Source organism: Lepidochelys kempii, chromosome 12 (assembly GCF_965140265.1).
Source record: "Lepidochelys kempii isolate rLepKem1 chromosome 12, rLepKem1.hap2, whole genome shotgun sequence".
Lineage (NCBI taxonomy): Eukaryota > Metazoa > Chordata > Testudines > Cheloniidae > Lepidochelys > Lepidochelys kempii.
This window is the reverse complement of record NC_133267.1, coordinates 20,694,253-20,714,706: the sequence shown is the minus strand read 5'-3', so window position 1 is coordinate 20,714,706 and position 20,454 is coordinate 20,694,253. Positions and strand designations below refer to the sequence as shown.

General features: G+C 43.6%; 1 protein-coding gene across 7 annotated transcripts in view; it reads left to right on the top strand.

The window, feature by feature from the left end:
• Positions 1–120: 120 nt before the first annotated feature.
• The window catches only part of LOC140896266 (uncharacterized protein F13E9.13, mitochondrial-like), a 79,999-nt gene continuing 59,665 nt past the window's right edge, over positions 121–20,454 (top strand). For 4 of the 7 annotated variants that reach the window (XR_012154493.1, XM_073307777.1, XM_073307779.1 and 1 more), the window contains exons 1-4: positions 121–265; positions 567–642; positions 2,676–2,758; positions 15,520–15,700. Coding sequence is in view for 6 of the 7 variants with exons in the window: in XM_073307777.1 (XP_073163878.1) it covers positions 570–642; positions 2,676–2,758; positions 15,520–15,700 (337 nt within the window). In the remaining variant the exon portion in view is untranslated. Of the gene's footprint in view, positions 266–566; positions 643–2,675; positions 2,759–11,597; positions 11,704–15,519; positions 15,701–20,454 lie in introns of all 7 variants that reach the window. The other 3 variants (XM_073307781.1, XM_073307776.1, XM_073307780.1) reach the window with 3 other exon arrangements.

Genomic DNA, 20,454 nt, shown 5'->3' with positions numbered 1-20,454 from the left:
GCGGGGAGGCGGCGGGGCGCAGGGGGCTGGGCCCGGGGGCAGGAGGGGAGGCGCGGGAGCCCAGGCTGCGCGGCCACCCGGCTCGGCGGGCAGCCGGCTCGGGCGGGGCCTGCGGGCGCGGGGGCGGAGCCGGCGGCCCCGACGCGGAAGCGGGAGGAAGCAGCGTGGCTTCCCCTGGATGTAAACACGGCGGCGGGGCCGGGCCAGGCCGAGGGGTCGCGCCGAGGGGTCGCGCCGCGGGGCTTCTCCGAGAGGCCCTGCCCAGGTAACGGGGAGCGGCTGGGCCGGGGCAGGGCTGAGGGCCGGACGCTCCCTGCGTTGCGAGGGGAAGAGCCCGGGGGGAACTGCCTGGGGCGCCCGCCTGTGTGGGCTTTGCCTGCCCTGGGTCAGGACAACCCGACTTTCCACTTTAAATCGCACCTCTTCCCTTCCCCTGGATTGCCGCCGTCACACGGGGCTGTACCGCTCAGTAGTGAACCACAGGAGCGTTCAGAACTCCCCCCCCCCCCGGGGCTGACTGACTGACTGACTGACTGACTGACACCCCCCTGTCTGTTTTCCCATAGGTCATGAAGTTTCTGAAGCTCTTTGGGCGATTAAAATCAGTTGTCATTGGGATGGTGCATGTGGGGGCATTACCAGGTAAAAAAGAGGTTTTATACTGATTGCAGCTCAGATAAGCCTGTGTCCAGTGAGTCTGATTTAATACCCCACTGACCCATGTTTGCTATTTCTTAACATCCAACAAGGCACAGAAGAGAAGTGGGGTGGAGCTAGCATATTGACATTCTTCCACGTTGTCCAGCTTGCTGCCTCTTGCCTACCTCCATATGTCTGTAATCTAGCAAGGTAGAAATGCACTATGCACCATATGATCACAACATAGCAGGTGCTGTTATGTGTAACCAGATCCAGCCTTTGCGTAGGAGTGCGCTCCCTGGACTTTACTTAAGTTGCACAAGTTTGTTGGCTGGATTTGCTCTGCTGTCCAGAACGTTAGAGAGTAACAGCCGTGTTAGTCTGTATTCGCAAAAAGAAAAGGAGTACTTGTGGCACCTTAGAGACTAACCAATTTATTAGAGCATAAGCTTTCGTGAGCTACAGCTCACTTCCTCAGATGCAACTGAGGAAGTGAGCTGTAGCTCACGAAAGCTTATGCTCTAATAAATTGGTTAGTCTCTAAGGTGCCACAAGTACTCCTTTTCTCAGAACGTTAGAGTAGGTGACATTTTATGAGATCCCCATGCAGCCCTGGGTGAGCGGGACATTTAAGATCCCACAACCTGAGCTCTTGGGAAGGGAGCCAGAAGAACTGCAGTCCCTGTTGTTGTGTGGGTTTTTTGTTTGTTTTGTTGTTGTTGTTTTTAGGGAATATTGGAAGTTAACCTTGTCGCTGAGCTCACCATTCCCATGGAGGGAAGGTGCTGGAGAGTGACTGGGGGGAATTGAGAATTTATGGGAGGGAGTGAGAGACAAAAGATCAGGGTTTCTTGTCAGGATACAGTGACAGTGACCTACCTGGAAACCTGATAGCTGAGATGAGCATGCAGGTTTTTCACTGGGACATTTGCCCTTGACTTCACAATGGAGCATCAGTAATATTAGCTAGTCAGTGTCAGGCAAATTCTTCAGGCCCTGCCCAGAGTGATCTTATGGTTGTGGCAGACAAATTGAAGGTGGAGCACTCACTAGGCTCGGTATTTTTAGAGTGGCTTCTGAGTTTGGTTGCCCAATTTGTGACATCTACAGCCTGATTTTCAGAGGTTTTTCTGTTGGAATTGTGAGTGTTCAGCACCTCTGAAAATAAAGCCTAAAGTTAGGCACAAAAATATCAGAGGACACTTGAAAGTTTTTGGATTTCATCTTACCTTTAGGGAGAACAGACAGAAAAACAGCAGACTTCACTGCTTTTTGTCTGTTACTCATCAATGAGTTATTTTGCAACAGTTTGCAATTGTAGTTGTATCTCTGTGTCTTGGATACAGTCCTGTGTACTCGCAAAAAGAAAAGGAGTACTTGTGGCACCTTAGAGACTAACCAATTTATTTGAGCATAAGCTTTCGTGAGCTACAACTCACTTCATCCTGTGTACTGAGAATCTTCCTTTTAGCACCAGTGCAGTTTTTAAATTGTCTCCTGTGCATCATTCCTGTTTGTGTGCCTCTGGGAAAACTGTCATGCAAGATTTAACCTCCACTTCTCATGAATCATTGGAGAATCCCTACCAAGCATCCCTTCCTGTCAATTTCTTTGATCTTCTTCCTATTAATTTCCCATCACTGGTGCAGAGTAGTTGCCTGTGACATTGCCACAGATTGAAATACATGCTTTGTCACTGGTAAAGAATGAGGTGTGATCACAATTACAGGCAAGAATGACAAGCTAGGTGCTGGTCTGGTTCAGTGTAAGGTTACATTTGATATTCCTGAAGTATGAGGGCTTTTAAACCAGTTTTAGGAACTCAGTAGTCAAACCATGTCAATCAAGTTCTACTAGGGACAAGATACCATTAAGGTATGAGACATTATGCAACAGCCTACTACTCACATTATTTACTCTGCCAGTTTGTGCCTACTTTGGCAGTTCTGTCAATGCTTGCAATAATCTTAATCTAACTCTGACTTTGTTTTGATTTCTGCTTGTATCATGGCATATAACATTATTGTTCTTTGCAGGGACACCACAGAGCAGTTTGCCATTGACCCAGATCACTGATCAAGCCTGTCATGAGGCTGAGATTTACAAGGATGCTGGAGTTGTAAGTTTCATTTTTCATCCTTCTATTTCGATTTTTGCATAAAGATATTGCTATGTCAGAGTACGACAAATGTTGGTTCTGTGGAGCTAATATTTTCAAGATCACATTTATATTAGAATTCTTGCCAAAACCTGGATCCAGACTGACATACAGATTGTTAGAAGGGGTTTGAAATTCAGTCCTAGATCCACATTTTGCAGATGGCCTCGATTTCTATAATAGTCTAGATCTCAGTATTCCTGAGCTTTGGAAGAATCTGGATTGGCACTTTGCAGCTCAGGGCCAATCACTTAAGCATGTCTGCAATCAAATCCTAGAAGAATCAGACCAGTTAAGGAAGTTAGATTGTCTTCTCTTGTTTTATGTTTATACAGTGCCTACCACATGGGTTCCTGGTCCATAAATAGGTTTCTTAGGCACTATGATAACACAAATAATAATTAATATGATTAAGATAAATTCGTTATTGCCAAACATCTTGTCAGCTTTGTTCTTTGATAAAATTGCTGAACCAGTCTGACAAAGTGGTATATTTGTTTGCCCTACATATTGTATTTTAATATAATTAAAGCGCTCTGTTTTGTGGACTTACTGGAGAATGGAGTATGCCCAGGCAGCAGATCAAGCACCTCCACTTCGCCTCTAAGCAGATTCAACCTGTTCTGGTTGTGCTGGCCCCTTTGTGTATATTATGCAGGGTACAAAAAGCACATGTGTCCATTTCTGCTAAGTGTAACCCTCCCATGATATACCCCTGGCAGTTAGTGCTCTTCTACTTTACATATCTAGAAGATCTGAAAGGCCAGTCTCAGCTAAAGGCAACAAAATGCAGGTACTAGTGACTGAATTTCTATGGACCTCAGGTGTTGTAATAATTTCCATAGTTCAGCAGATTTTTAACAGGGTGCATGTCCTTTTAAAAGGTCAGGGTATGTTTTAAACATTTCATTGCGCTCTGTATCTATGTGCTGCTGCACTTTTTGCTTTGACTTGACTGGAGTGCAAGTTTCTGGCATGGCAATGATGCAGGGTCTCAGTGATTGGGCTTTAAACAGGGCTTAAATGAATAAATAGTCACTCCTGTGAAATACTTTTATTTTCTGCATAACATTTTGAATATGTTTATTTTTATATAGTATCATAAATTCACATGGTACTTTACAGGCAGAGTAAAATTGAATCTAAGAGCGTAAAATCTTAAATTACAGAAAGCTAGAAATGAGATGCAGAACAACATTTAATTTAAAGAAGAGTTTGCAAAGTATTGGATGGATAAACCTAGAAGGAGTCATGGTAAAAGTGGGGAAGGAGAGCCGGGAGCATGAAAGTGAAACAATGAGATGAAAGAGAGTATTAAGAAGAAATCTGTGAGGAGCAGGAGACATGTCAGCTGTAAGAGGGCATGAGGTTATGTATGGCCTTGAAGGCAGAGACGAAAGTAGAATCTGATATGTTAAAAACTTACGCCCAAACCAGGCGAACTGCTTCATGGAGGCAGATCTCTGTGCCTACAAAGAAGGCCATTGGCTTCACAGAGTTTACTCATGCAGAGTTTTCTGGACTGATGCCTCAGACTGTAAGATAGTTGGGTCAGGATCTGAGTTGTTGTTGTTTTTGTCTTCTACAGCAAGGGTTCTGAACCTTTTTCTTTCTGAGGCCCCCCAACATGCTATAAAAACTCCACAGCCCACCTGTGCCACAACTGTTTTTCTGCATATCTAGTAGATTAAAAGATGTATTAAATTGATAGTTATACAGTTAAACACACACACATATAATATAAAAAAGAAAAGGATAAAATAGGCACAAAAATAAAAAACTGAATATTATTTTCTTTGTGTAAATCTGACGGGGTGCAGGTTTTGGCTTGAGGCCCACGCGGCGGGACATAGGCTTTGGCTCCTTAGTCTCTCTGCCCTGCACCCCAGTGAGTCTAGTGCTGGCCCTGAAACCTGCTCGTAGATCCCCAGTTGAGATCTGCATTCTACAGCACAAACCGCTCTGAGCACTTACTGAAAATACAACAGGAAATAAGTGACAGAATTAAGGCGACTAGATGTGGTTAGAGTGGCAGGAGAGGATAAGGACTAGCAGTAGGGCTTTGTGTAGAATGGCTGGGATAGGGAAGCTAGAGGTTAACATTTTGGTAGAGGGATCGGGTACAAAAGTAATCTGTAGTTCTCTTAAAGCCACTGTCAAACATTCCGTTATTTGACTATACTGGAGCTTTAACGAATATTTAGCAGGAGGAATTTTGTTTTCCTTGTGTAAGGAGTTATACATTGAAGCCTTTAGGGTCAAACCTGAAACAGCGTCACAAATACATTTTAAAAAATCTGTTGAAGAAAATGTAAACACTTAAATATAACTCCCTTCATTGGCCTCAGTTTTAGAACATCTTCAGCAATTTTAGACAAGTCACTAATATTAATATATGAGTTCGTGAAAATTTTTTTTTTCGTTTTTGCCTTTCTTTGCTGGATCCTCAATTCCCCTTCTTCAATTAATATAACAAATCCTGTACTAACTGGGCTGCCATAATTTGCAGTATCAAAATGGCTAAACTCTTCACTTGCAAGCTTAAAACTCGCTCTGTAGATAGATGAAAGATTAATGCAGTAATTTCTCTGCATATTAAATCTTATATTCACTCAGAGTAGAAGTAATAGCACAAACATTCCACGTAGCATTCACAAGTGCTGTAATAGTTACATCAAACCTGTCTTTAGTTCCAAAGTTGAACACTTGAAGTAGGCTTTACAGTTGAAATACCTTATTGCATTGTGATTGCAACACCAAACACGTGAGGACTCCGAAAAACAATGAAAACCACACACCTGTTCTTTTGATAACGAGGGTCAGAAATAGCTGTGAATATCAATAAGGAGGTTGTTATAAAATTTGTGCTGAGTACCCCGATAATGCTTTCCTTCTGCTACCCTATATCACTTGCACCATTTTCTCTAGCACTTCGAATGGTATACTGGTTCTCATTATACTTCAAAGGATTACTCGTTTCTGGATATTGAGAGAGCACTCCTCCTCCAAATTCAGCTTCTTCTGGGGAGGCAAGGAATCTATTGTCTCTCTCCCCATGGGGACTTGAGGTGAATGGTTAGACTGCCTCTTCACTTCTCTTGAAGGGTCCTGATGGGTCTCCTCTCCCACTAGAAGACAGATGTTCTTTAGTGCCTCAGACACTGGAAGTGTTGCTCAAATCTACCCAACTTCTGTCTGGCAACTACTTGTTGATAATTACTTGTTTACATAGGCAAAAATGCCCTGTGTACCCAAGCCAATCAAGAATTTAGTATCTATGGGATAGAATCAAAGTCCTGAACAATAGCTATGGGTCTTCAGAAAAGGCCTTCCCCCCCTTTGATCCCCTACATCATTTGCATATAACTATTTCCTCCATGCTAAGAACCTTCACAATCTTGTAAGGTTTCTCTGGCTAAGTGAATTGGACATAACTGCTTTTGAGCTAGCTTATCTTGAAGCAGCACCATCTATCGTAGGCATTCCTAATGTGCCCGTTACCATGGTAGGAAATTGACAAGATCAGCTGGCAGGCTTTATCACTGAAGCGACTCTTCCTCTTTTGGAAGAGGCACTTACACAGCAACAATGCCAGGCCCCATCAACCCTACTGCAGAAGTTGGATTTTAAGATTCATACTTTGGTCACCCACTAGGAAACACAGAGTGTTACCACTATTACTTATGAACTCTATCTACAATAGACCTTTATCAAGCATTTCTCACTAGGGCTATCACCGCTCCCACTGAAGATAAGGTTTTCGTGACTTCAAGGCTGGGAATTGTTAAAATTGCTTAGTGTAGACAAAGCTACAGACAGTTTAAATTTTCAAAGCACTCTATATACACAGCATTGATTAAAGGAAGTCCTGCATCTTTAGAAGGTGACTTGCCCGGTTCCTTAGCAGTTTTTTAACATAATAAATATGAAGGATTTATAATGTTGGAGCACAATAATAAAGACAAGTGAGTGCTCAGATAGGAGGCCATCTGTACTGAAAAATATCAAACACCATCCATGTACTTGTATTGCCAAATAACCAGGTTGCCTAGACAAGATTTTATAAGTGACAGATTCTGAGTCTTTAAGTTCTCTGCAATTTTTCCAGTGTTCTGCTTTCATTTTAAGAGAGGGTTAATACAGGGTTCACAATGTAAATCTCTGGACTTATGTTAACTCAGCCTCACAGAAAGCTTCTACATTGAAACAACAAGGGTTCAAGTTTTCCTCCTTCACATCATTTACTTTAATTAACATTTACTTTCGTCACCTAGTTGAGACTATTTAAATACTACAGTGAAGTACAGGCAATTTAAAAATACAGCAAAATACTCCGCTAGCATGAGGACATTGCTAAAGAAACATTGATTATGTTGTTGTCATGGTTTTTACCCATATAGTTTCCCAAACAAGTCTGTCTTGTTGCACTGGCTCCTTGTAAAGAATTTGGGGTTCTCCCTACCTCCTTTGTACTTGGAAAGTTTTACAGCTATGTGCGTAATTTGCATTAGTTTTTTGGCAGTGAAAAATGAACACCTAGACATATTTTTAACTGCTGGTAAAAGCTGCTGCATGGATATGGCAAGGAATGATGGTTGGAGTCTTAGTGTAACCTGCACTTTACTCCTGGGGGAATTTTGCACCCCTGCACATACGCAGAATTCATGTCCCTTGCAGATTCCCCTTCCCACCTAGTAGAAAATAGATTCTGCCAGGGAAGTGTTGCAATTACTCCTTTTGCCCACCAGAGACTGCTATGGCACCAAAAGAAAGGGCAGATGACTCCAGGCCGAGCAGCCAGCCATGGAGAGGGAGGGGGCAATGGCTGCCTTCCTCACAGCGTCCTGCACACAGGGCCGGGTGAGGAGGCACAGGACACTGGTGGGAGAGGGGCAAACAGACTGAGGCACATGGTGCTGCTAGTGGGTCATCTAGCCTGGGGTACAGAAGGGCTAGTGGGGGGGTCACAGGAGCTATTTGGGTGATACCATTGGGATAGGGGTGGAGGGGGTTGCTGAGTGGGGGTGCAGGGACACATGGGGATAGGGTGAGGGGGGAGCAGGGGCACACAGGGATAGGGCCAGATGTGCCTGACTGAATGGGAGAGGCTAAGGGTCAGCCAGGGTCTGCATGGGGGAGGGTCCTCAACTCCCTAATAATCCCCACCCCAAAAAAACCCCACCACGTTCCATACTTCTCCCAGCCACACCTAACAACCCTCCAGGTTCGTTCCCAGGCTCCTTCCCAGCAATTACTTCCCTCTCCCTCAGCTCTTCTGTTACCGCTGACACCCCCAAGCCTTTTCACTGCTTTTGAGAGGTGTGGGGAATACATTTATGTACTGTAATTTAAATGAACTATTACTCAGAAGTCTATATTAATATGTCTAGTAAGGAATCAATTTGTCAAAAAACATTTTCTGAATCTTTTTTGTTGTCTGTATTGTTACAGATATCTTGCTGACAGGTATTTTGAAATAAATTGTCAAAATAATTGAAACTGGCATGATTATATTTTGTTATTTTGACAAATAAAATATGCAGAATTTTGCAGAATTTTAAAATATTGTGCACAAAATTTTTAGGCACAGAATTTTTATTTCCCCCAGGCATAATCCTTGTTTCTTAACAGTTTCTTAAGTCCCATCCACACTATAGTGTGGTGGAATCTTGCATAATTATTATCTGATATAGCTTGATTTAGTAACAGAGTAGTACACAAAAAACCCCTTACATATCTAAGATAAAGAAGAAATCTTTTTGTTCAAGTAGAGCTTTTGAAGGAAAGCTGGTCTTGTGTTTAGGGTAGATGATTCCTACAAACAGAAAGTAGATCTTGTAGGACAGTGGTCTCCAACCTTTCTGAATTTAAGTGAAACCCAGGATCTGCCCCACCCCTTACCCAAGGCCCTGCTCTGCTCTCTCCATCCTCCCTCCCTCCGTTGCTCACTCTCCCCCACCGTCACTCACTTTCACCCAGCTGGGGCGGGGGATTGGGGTGCAGGCTCTGGGCTGAGTCTGAGGGGTTTGGAGTGTGGGAGGGGGCTCTGGGCTGATTCTGGGGCAGAGGGTTGGGGTGCAGAAGGGGTGCAAGTTCTGGGAGGAAGTTTGGGTGCAGGAGGGGGCTCTGGGCTGGGTCAGAGTGTGGGGTTCAGGAGGGGGTATGGGGTGTCAGCTCTGGGAGGGGGATCAGCATTGGAGTAGGGGGTTGGGGTGCAGGAGGGCGTACGGGATGCTGGCTCCACAAGGGGATTCAGGGCTGGGGGTGCAGGAGAGGTGCGGGCTTCCATCAGGTGGCATTTACTTGGTCGGCGGCACAGCAGGGCTAAGGCTGGCTCCCTGCCTTCCCCGACCCCACGCCACACCCAGAAGCAGCCAGCGTGCCCTTGCAGCCCTGGGGGGGGGCACGTGGCCCTATCCTCCATGACTCCTCTCTGTAGGTACTGCCCCCACAGCTCCCATTAGCCGCAGTTCCCCATTCCTGGCCAATGGGAGCTGCGGGAGCGGTGGTTGCAGGTAGGAGCAGTGTGCAGAGACTCCTGTCCCCCCGGCGTGCCAGCTGCTTCCGGCAACGGCGTGGGGCCTGCCTTAGCCCTGCTGCGCCACCAGACTTTTAGCTGCTGGAGATAGCGATCGACTGGCAGAGGCTCCAGGATCGACCAGTCGAACGCAATCTACCGGTTGGTGACTCCTGTTGTAGGACAATGTGCCAATTGATTTCCTTTTATAGGGGAGCGACTGAGGCAGAGCTAGAGGCATGGATTTTTCCAGAACACATCTGGGTGCTGGAAAGGAGATATAAAATGATGATTCCTAAGTGAAAGTTAGTTTTCTTCTAGACTGTTGTTTGTGTAACTATATCAGCATTAAGGGAAATGGTAGACTCCCCTCTGTAGTTAGAAGGGTTTTTTTTTTTAAGAACAAGTATCCAATATCTAATTGTAACAAAAGGAGAGCTTTTTGTTATTATAATATTTTGCACACAACACATTTTAGACACGTGTACACATCACTCAGAATGAAAGGGGTTACAGGAAATATTTTATATGAGAAGGAAGGCAATTGTCTGAATAAAGAAGATGTAAATAATCTTAATATTCAACTAAAAAGAAATGCTAGAGAAATAATTACAAGAGTTTTATCTGTTCCTATCCAAATAAATTCTGTTTTGGAATATGTAATACTGTAACTGTTGCCATAGATTTCTGCTCTATAAGCTTAAGTTCCAAGAACTTTAATTCAGCATAACTGTTTTCTCTCCACCATTTTAATTAGCTGTCTGATAATGAAATCTGTTTTATATCCATATGAATTCAGTAAAAACACAAAAATCTGTGGTAAGTGTTATAGTTTTGACACAAAAATAAGAAAGCAAGCTTTGAGTTAATGTATCTGTAATTTAGCTCACTGTATTGCAGAACATATGTTCTCTTTTTCAAATTAAACAAAACCTAATGTGCAAAAGATCACAGTCCTATCTGATGGTACCCAAAGAATAACATGTTATTAAAGTAATACCCAGAGCCTGTTGCGTTGCCCAGGGCTGAGGGGCACTCTAGTTGAGGAACAGATCTACTGAAGTGTCTGGGTATAAGTGTATTAAGGGGAAAGGGCTCAATGTTTGTGCTTTTGATTGGAGCTAATGTGTTTTAGTATCTTGTGCTGGGAGCTGTTATAAAAATGGGAGAGGCTTTCATTTTTAGATTTTAATGAATAAATGACATACTATTTTTTTAATGCTCATAGAAAATTTTCAAAAGTTTTCATAAATAATTTCAATGATAATTTTCTGTCCAGACTGTTATCAATATAAAATATTTGTATTCTCTAGGTCACCTAATCTACTGTATGTCTACAAACCACACAATAAAAAATTACCACTTGTGCTATTCAGTATATATTTTTTTCTATCATGAAGCACAGTGTGGACAGCATTAATTTGAGGCCTAGACATAGCCCTCTATGACTTCCCTCTCAAACTGTGGGTCAGCACATAGTCTGCTTCCTCTCTTCTCAGAAGCTACTGTGAAATGCCAGCAACACAGTCCAGTCCCTCAAGTCTGCTCTCTTCATAGGGGCAGTCATAGGGGCAGCCATAGACACTGTTCTTCCTGATTGTTTTATGGTTCATGAGAATGATCTTGTGGAGTGGATTGAGGCTGGCCAGTGCATACACAAAGCAGTGCATCTTCCCAGGCTGTTTGTTGGTGGCGAGTATATTGTGAGACTGGCTAACGGATCTTGGGTGGAATTGAGAGGGGGATAGGAGACACTGATGTTGGGCTCATTGAACTAATGCTTCTTTTCTTATTCCATAGCAGTGGTCAGGACTTAGGAACTCCTTCCTACCACAATAGCAATATGGGAGCGGGGGCTTCTTACCCTGGGAGGATAGGAGTTCTAGCACTTCTGCTGTAACTCTGAAGTGAAGAGGAGACTTTCCTGTAACTCTGGGATGAAGAAGAGAATTCCCATCTCATGAGTTCTAAGTATCTATAATATTTTTTAATTATAAACAAAAACCCCACAAACAACCACTGGCTTGGGTCCTTTTCGCCTCTCGAATGATGCATACACACACAATAAATTATTACTATTACAGCTCTATTAGCTTCTACTTCCTGTACGACAGTATAAACTCTTAACATAAATGGGGGTTGGTTTTTGCCTTTGGGTTATAGGGTCTTTTATATTAGTTATTCTTAAAACTGTGTGGACTTTTGCCCTCCTACTGCTCAGGCAAATAAAAATCTCATAGCATAATTTCTCCCTCCATGGTGATAATTTTTGTTGTGCCCAAGGTTCTGGCAGGTGACTTGAATCGCGCAGTGGGCAGCCACCTCATTGCCTGTGATCCGGGAAAAGGCCTTCTGTGAGATTGGAGGGTTTGGAATCGACTTGCCCAAGGTGACTGCCTCACCATTTTTGCAGGGAGATATGATGCTGCCAGTGGGAGCAAGGAATCCTTCTACATTTTATCTGTTGTCCACCTTCTGGTTCCTCTTGGTGGCTGTTATCTGCTTCATGATGGATCAGAGTTTAGTGCAAGGCTGCATTTCATGTGTGCAGATGATGCAGCCCTTGTGGCTCACAGTGTTGATGCCCTACATCTTATTACTGAGTTCTCTGTTTCATGCAAAATCTTTGGGCTAACAGTAAGCTTGAAGAAGACCTATCATGCACCAAGCCTCTTCAGAACCCATTCCAGATATCATCTTAAATGGTATTCATCTGGATGTTGTTGACCAACTTTGCTACATTGGCTCTACTGTTACCAGCAGTGTAGATCTTGATGCTGAGCTGACCAGTAAAATCGGCAAAGCAGCCCAGGAACTTTGGTCTTTTGCAAGACAGAGCCTGGAACAATAACAAATTGTCAAACTATAGTGAAAATCTGTATTTCTGAGATATGCTTTATCCACTCTTCTATATGGATTAGAAACATGGACAACTTATATCAAATATATCAAAAGACTAAACAGTTTTCATATCAGATGCCTGTGTAAAATTCTTCAAATAAAATCACAAGACAGGCTGATAAATATGGAAGTGTTCAATTGTGCTGGTATGTCATTCATGGCAACGTTGATCAGTAAAAAAGACGAAGATGGCTTGGACATGTCAACCGAATGCCGGATAACTGGATCCCAAAGCGTGTGCTGTGCTCTAAAGATTACAAAGGGTCTAAAAAGAGAGGCAGACCGCTGCATAGATTTCAGGGTGCTTGCAAGGATGATTTAGTATCCTTTGAAATCTCTGTGGATGATTGGGAAATGCCGTTCTGGTTGGCTTGTAGACGGGGTGATGCATTGTGAGGCGGACTGGATCGAGCTTTGTGATGAGCAGCGTCAGAGGAGGAAAGAATCTGCTGCTCGGATTCAGAGCGTTGCTAGCGCGTAGGTATGCCCTACCTGAGGATGGGACTGTCACGTGCGCGTTGGACTGAGCAGCCGTCCAAGAACTCAGCAGCGTATACGCCATGCTAAGCAAAGAGCGACAGTGCCAGTAGCATTTCAGTACAAGCAGTTTTTGTTTCATGCACAAGACCCTTTCTGCCATGGCCAGACTATTTAAAAAAAAAAAAAAAAAAAAAAGTAAACCGACCCATAGAGCTGGTCAGAAGTTCTTTGATGGAACATTTTTTGGTCAGAGAATGCCAATTGTGAAAATTGAAAAACTTTTTGCAGAGACTTTGACAAATTTGCAATGGAGAAATTTCTGGTTTCCTACCAGCTCATCCACCTGCTTTTTCAGCAGCCCAGGCTTCCAGGCTCCTCATTTTTTCCAAGAGCCTGTAAGCATTGGGAGCCCCAGCTCCTAAACTCCCAGGCTCTTTGGTCCTTCCATAGCTTGCCTGGCAGAGTACCATGGAATGGGTCTTCTTCGGGTTTTCAAATCCCAACTTACAAGGTTCCTGGCTCAGCAAGGTAGACTCAGCCAGGGTACCAGAGCTTTCAGAGTCTGTAGCTCTGGGACAGCCCACTGAGAAGACTGCCCCAGAGTTGGGACTCCAGTCTGTTTTTGAAGAGAGTTTTGAAATTTGAATAAATCCAGATCAGAACAAATTTTGAAATATCTTAAATCCTTTGCAAATTGGAGTTGCACGACTCTACAAATCAGCAACTTTGGGACTTTGACGTGTGTGTGTGTGAGAGAGAGAGAGAGAGAGTTACCTTTCCTTTGACATCAGCTGGGTTCAGCAGGCTTTCTTGAATGAGTAGACTAGAAAACATTTGATCAAGTTGGGATTTCTGGAGCAATTATTTGCTGCATCCCAGAGATTTTTATGAAATGTTTTAATTGTATAATTCTGAGAGTCCCAAATGGTGATTGATGGTTAGTCAGTCACCTTTATCCCACAGTGTGAGCACAGGATGAGAAGTGAAGGTGTTAAACTGTTTGGTTGTGCAGTTGAATTGGGCATGATTAAGAACAGATTTGAGGTTTCTTTATCAATACCCATACTGTTTCTCATGGGAGATTAGGTGGTTGGGGGATCCTTGACTTGCAAAGCTGAGTCCTCCCAGTGAGGAAACATCAAATAGTGAATGGCTCCATTAATTTGTTTGAGCTTTCGGACTAGGTCCATTGCTGAGTAACCATTTGTTAGCCAACTAATAAAAGTGTGACCTGTTGCCTCTAAGGAGATGTGTCTCCTATTTGTCTAGGTATTTAACTGTCAGTCACCTGGGGACATCAGCAGTATCCTATTATGTTATTCTCCATCATATTTATTTTAGTATGGTGCAGGTATATGGTCTTATCACACTGTTTCAAGAGACTGTTTAAATGCTCAAATTTGTGTTCCCATTCCTTCATTTTAGGTGTCTGTTTGTGATGTCGGATGTTTAGTCTTTAACTCAGCCATCACATGCTGGCTGCACATTTATGATATCGTATCTTTTGTTTACAGAAATAGCTTCTGCATTAAAAAATACTGTTAAAATGAAAAAAATATACAAATGTAATATTTCCTTAAAAATATTTGTCTTTCTTCCTGGTTCTACATTCTTAAGTTACCATTAGCTGCACCATCATTGATTATTATTTCACTTGTTATCGTCCCTATGGTAAAATTTTCTTTGTTGAAATGCTGTCTCTGGTGCCTTCCAAACACGTTTAGTTCAATTAAGACACCCTTGATAGGCTAAGATCTCTTGGGAATTAATCTCACTTTCCCCTAATTATGGAGTTGTAAAGAAAATAGGAGTTATGTATTTTTTTTTCAAATGATTCCCTTCTGTACTTTTAGAATTAAGTGAAGGTAGGTTAAGAAGGTCCAAATTCTTTTAAGAATCCTTATGTGAATGCAAAACATTAGATTTGAATGGATCTTTCAAGTTATATTTTTAAACTTATTAGTCCTGGGCATAATTATATATGATTTTCAGCTATTGAATATTTTCTAATGTATACCATACTGATGATTAAAAAAAAAACCACTGTCTCATATAATGTACAAAGATGTTTAATGATCACACAGGTTGAATCAGCAAAATAGTTTATAGCCACTCCATTGTTTACCAAATATATGTTTCTACCAAATGAGACATATAGTAGACAATAAAAAGCCAACATCTTCTGTTAAGCAACCTTGAATCCAAAATATGAGCAGTGTTGAAGCTTAATAACAAAGTTATAGGCACCTTGAAAATACTATACCTAGATATTTAACTCCTCCTCTTCTCCCTCAAATTTTAGTCATTTGAAAACATTTTTACTGATACAGTAAAAATACAAACCCCAAAAAACCGCAAAAGAAACCTTTGTTTATCCAAAATAACTTTAGTCTCTTGATATTAATTGATTTGAAAATTTTCTTGATTATCTAAAAATGCAATTGTCCAAACTTATTCAATATACTCTATTCCATCTGAATAATTGAGGTTTGACTCTACAGTATATATTTTAAATTGGATTTATGATTTAACGTGTTCCTCTATAGTTCGCATTGTAGCACAGATTCAAAGGAAATCTAATTGACAAAGTGTGTAATTGAAATCACATTTATTTCATTTTGTGATTACAGATATGATATTGATTTAAAGCATTTTTGCAAGTGGGTATTTGCATCAACAATTTACTGATCCCTTCTTTGAAGAAAAACCTTTAAATATAGTGTTTCTTTTTAATATAAGCCTTTGTCTAATATCAAAATAGCTATGATTTATTTGAAATGGCTCTTCTCAATTTAATCAGATTTCTCTATAATAATCTCCACAGGATGGCTTGATGGTGGAAAATATGCATGACCTTCCTTACACCGTTTATGTTGGGCCAGAAATAACTGCAGCAATGGCAGTCATTAGTGCTGCAGTGAAACACACCTGCCCACGTCTCCCATTGGGTATCCAGATTCTGTGTTCTGCAAATCAACAGGCTGTAGCTGTTGCTCTTGCTTCAGGTAATAGAAATGACTCATAATTTGGTACTGGTAATTGATGTGATATTTCCTCTCTGAAACTTGTGTGCTAACATAGACACCCTCAGGAAGGAGACAGGAAGGGCACAGATCCTTCAGTACACTCTCTCTCTCTCTCTCTCTCCTGAAAAGGCAGGAAGAGGGTTGTACAAAAGATGCCAACTTCATATTGAGATGGTCCCTATTCATTGCTCAAGTGAGAGGCAAATAAAGATTAATTTCATCCACAATGGTTAAACATCTGATTTCAGTTATATCTTGGGATACTCTTGTTAGCTACTGTAACTGAATTTTTGTAAAGGAATGTTTTGATGGGGTAATTAATACGAAGATTTTATTCTTTGAGTGATTGCTCATGTCCATTCAACTTAGGTGTGCGTGCCAGAAGTTTTTCCCTCAGCAGTATGTGTAGGGGACGGGCTCTAGTGCCCCCTGGAGTGGTGCGCATATGTCGTGGCATATAGGGCGTTGCCAGTCCCTTCCACCCTCAGTTCCTTCTTTCCGCCAGTGACTGTGCATGGAACTGGTGCTGCTTCAGCTAGAGCTGTTGCTTTTCGTTCGTTCAAACTCTTCTTTGCCTCTTGCAAATATTACTGTATATAGTTTCCCTCTAATTTAGTTCAACCTTTTTGTTAAGTTGGAGACTTAGTAGGTTGCTAAAGGGACTTCGCCTCAGGATGGGGCATGCCCCAGTCCCCAGACTTTAAACCTGCGATCACTGTAAAAGGCCCATGTGAGCCAGCACTGGCCTCCTTCTGTGGCTCCAGCCAAGAAGCCCAGGAAGATGGGGCAAGGAAGGTCTCCATCTTCCCACAAGGGAAAGGACAAGTCTGGGGTGGACAAAGGCCCTGTTTCAGGCACCTCCTCACCCCCTTCGGGATCCTGGGCCCCAGCTCAGGTTGAGTGGTGTAGCCCAGCCTGCAAAGGCGGAGGTCCTCGGCAGCTCCATGTGCCGTCCACATTGGAGGCCCTCCAAGCAGCGCAAGACATTATGTCCCTCCCGATGCCACACTCTCCAGCCCCTATGGGGTCCCGGTCCCAGGGTAAACCCACGTAGGGACCACCACAGTCTCCACCTTTCCGGCAGCGCTCCCCGTCATGGGGGACATCCTCCCAAAGGTCACCCTCTCGCCGCCGACACGCTTCTGACTGTGATAGGCAGAAGCTTCGTAGCTCCATCCAGTCTCCGGACCTAGGATGAGGGCAGAGAGACTTGAGGCACAGCTCGCCAGTAACCGGGAGCAGACCTCTGGAGGTACACTCCTCCCGGCAGGAGTTTTGCAGTCGGCGCCCGGAATCTCCATGGCACTGGTACCGTTCCAAGGACAGGTCAAGGGACCAACGGTACCGTTCCCCAGACCGTCGCCAATCCCTCAGGGTGGCATCACCACGTGTGGCTGCATCTAGTTCCCAATCTCTCTCCCCACTCGTGAGGCATAGATCGCCAGCCCGGAGTCATTGCGGATCCGCTGCGTACCGCTGGTCACCAGGGCCCCAATCCAGACGCTCATAGAGGTTAGCCACATCCAACTTTGGGATGGGTGACCAGTACCAATCAGCCCTGTCTTGGTCGCAGGGGAGCGACCACTCGGGCTCTGGCTCAAGGTTCCCTAGTGGTGGGAGCAAGGTTCCCTAGCTAGGGAGGTAGCCGGCATGATCTTCCAGAGGTGGGGAACTCCCCAAGTGGATTTGTTCACCACCAGGCAGAACAGGAGGTGCCACCGGTTTTGCTCCAGATGGGGTCTGGGCAATGGCTCCCTCTCTGATGCCCTTCCTCCTTCTGTGGGCAGGAAGCCTGATGCATGCATTTCCTCCGATTCTGCTCATCAGCAAGGTCCTAGTGAAAATCAAGAGGGAAAAGGTGCAGCTTGTCATGATTGCCCCGCTGTGGCCTCACCAGAACTGGTTCGGGATGCTGTCAAGCTGGTCAGCGATCCCGCCCTGGCTTATGCCGAACTGACCGGACCTGCTGTCACAGGATCACGGCCAGCTCTTGCACCCCAACCTCATGTCCCTCCACCTCACAGCATGGATGTTGCGTGGCTGAACCCGGATGAACAGGCCTGTTCGGACGGGGTCCAGAAGGTCCTCCTTGAGAATAGAAAGCCCTGGACTAGGCAGACCTACCTGGCATAGTGGGCGAGGTTCTCCCACTGGGCGGCCGAGCGGGGCATCTCCCTTTCTCATTCTTCGGTGCAGTCGATCTTGGACTACCTGCTTCATTTAAGGAACCAGGGCCTGGTGCACTCCTCTATCCGGGTGCACCTGGCGGCCATTTTGGCATTTCATCCACCAATTCAGGAGCAGACTGTGTTCTCCCATGACATGACTGTCAGGTTCCTTAGAGGCCTTGAGAGGCTCTTTCCTCAAGTCCGATCCCCAGCCCCTCAGTGGGATCTCAGCTTGGTTCTGTCCAGGCTCATGGGCCCGCCCTTTGAGTCTTTGGCCTCATGCTCCCTTTCCACCTATTGTGGAAGGTAGTTTTCCTGGTGGCAGTGATGTCAGCAAGGCGAGACTCCGAGCTATGAACCCTGACTTCAGAACCGCCATACGCGGCCTTCTATAAGGACCAGGTCCAGTTCCAGCCCCACCCAGCTTTCCTTCCCAAGGTAGTGTGTACTCTCCACATGAGCAAGGACGTCTTTCTTCCGGTCTTCTGCCTTGAGCTCCATGAGACTAGTGAAGAGAGGCACCTTCACGCTTTGGACTCTGAGGAGGACTCTGGCTTTCTACCTGGATTGGACAAAGCCTTTCCGTACGTCGACTCAGCTTTTCATCTCTACAGCTGATAGAATGAAGGGCCTTCCAGTGTTCACGCAAAGGACTTCTAACTGGATCACCTCTTGCATTCGAACCTGCTACGAGTTAGCGGGAGTCCTCCACCGCCAATCGTCAGAGCCCACTCGACTAGAGCGCAGGCAGCTTCAGTGGCCTTCCTGGCATGCTTCCCGATCCAGGACATCTGTCAAGCCACGACATGACCCTCAGTACAGATGTTCATGGCCACTGTGCCATCCCGCAGCAGGTTGGGGATGATGCTGGATTCAGCAGAGCTGTATTGCAATCTGCATGTTTGTGAACTCCTTACTTGCCCCCATAGGTACTGCTGGGAGTCAGCTAAGTTGAATGGACATGAGCAATCACTCGAAGAAGAAAAGACAGTTACTTTTTTCCGTAACTGGTGTTCTTCGAGGTGTGTTGCTCATGTCTGTTCCACAATCTGTCCTCCTTCCCCACGGTCAGAGTTTCTGGCAAGAAGCAAATGAGGATGGAGGGGGCCGGCAGTGCCCTATATACTACAGTATACACGCGCCGCTCCTGAGCCAGTCCCCTACGGATACTACTGAAGGAAAAACTTCCAGCACCGGTGCATGTAGCGAGCACACACACCTACGCTGAATGGACGTGAGCATCACCTCTCTTAACCAAAATATTAAGCAATTTAAATTGTGCTTAGAAAAGTTAAATATAAATTCAACTTACCTGGCTACATGAATCCCGTAAGAAACAGCAAGGCTAGCAACAATTGTACAGTCTCCTCCTCCCTGCTGAAAGTTTGGTTCAAACAATTTGTGTTCCACTCATTTGTTTCTTGGTTTAAAGCTGATGGCTGAATTAACACTGAAATCTTGCATTTCGTATCATTACCTTTAAGTAGTGACAAACAAATCTCAGGTTATATCAGCATGCTCTTTTCTAGCTTACAAGTATATTTTCCATGATCTATTTTATCTTCTTGCATTGCTGTATTGCCTTTTTCTTCCATGCTTCACAACCCACACTGTTGCAGGTAAGTTCTCAGGCTACTTTGAACCACTGGAGTCTTTTAGTTACAGAGTCATGGTGAGTGGAGAGCAGATGCATCTTCTTATAATATCATACCATTTAAATGGTGGTTTTTACCAGTTTTTGTTTCTAATGCTTTTGTAATATTTTAGAAACTTTCCCCTAATGATTGTTTTCTCAACAAAAAGGATAAACTGTTCTTTTCTCCCAGTATTTTGCATGGAGTTCAACTGAATATCATTGTTTTAATTTTAATACAAATGACAGTAACTTTGACGAAGATTCTTGTCATATCAGAATATTTTTATTGGTGATTGAGCTTCTCTGTTGTTTTTTTTTTTTTAAAAGCTCAGCTCTGTAAATAATATCTACTGCTGCAGAGCAAGGCAGGCAGCATGTACCATTCCATGTCCATGAATTGTGTGCATGCAAAAATATGCACACACGCTTTCTTTGATGCACTTCAGATCACAGGACTCCCATGTAAAGGACCATTTAAACTGCTCTGACTGGTAGTTTGCACATGCATTTACCCAGATTGCCCATGCAAGAGCAGTATATTCACATGTTTGTGCATGTATAGTTTTAAAAACCTGGCACTTTCTTTTGTAAGACCCACAAAATTAAAAGATGTTTAACTTTGTGTTTTAAAAATATTAAAAATACCATTCAGAAAATGTGGACTTGTCTATTAGAATGACAGCTGTAATTTGGTTGAATTTCTCTCTGAAAATCTTGAGTCTCTTTCTTAAGAGAGTTTTTATTAATAGAAGTGTTTTGTACTGTGATTTCTTTTCAACATTTTAAAAAGTGAAACTGCATTTTTGCTGTTGATCTGGTTGGTAAACTAGCAAGCTTAATCTATTTTCATTGCTTCCCTAAAGCTTATAGGAAAAGCTATGGCTGCAATAAAAAGTAACTAACAAAATCCAGTTATCTTTTAATTTTTA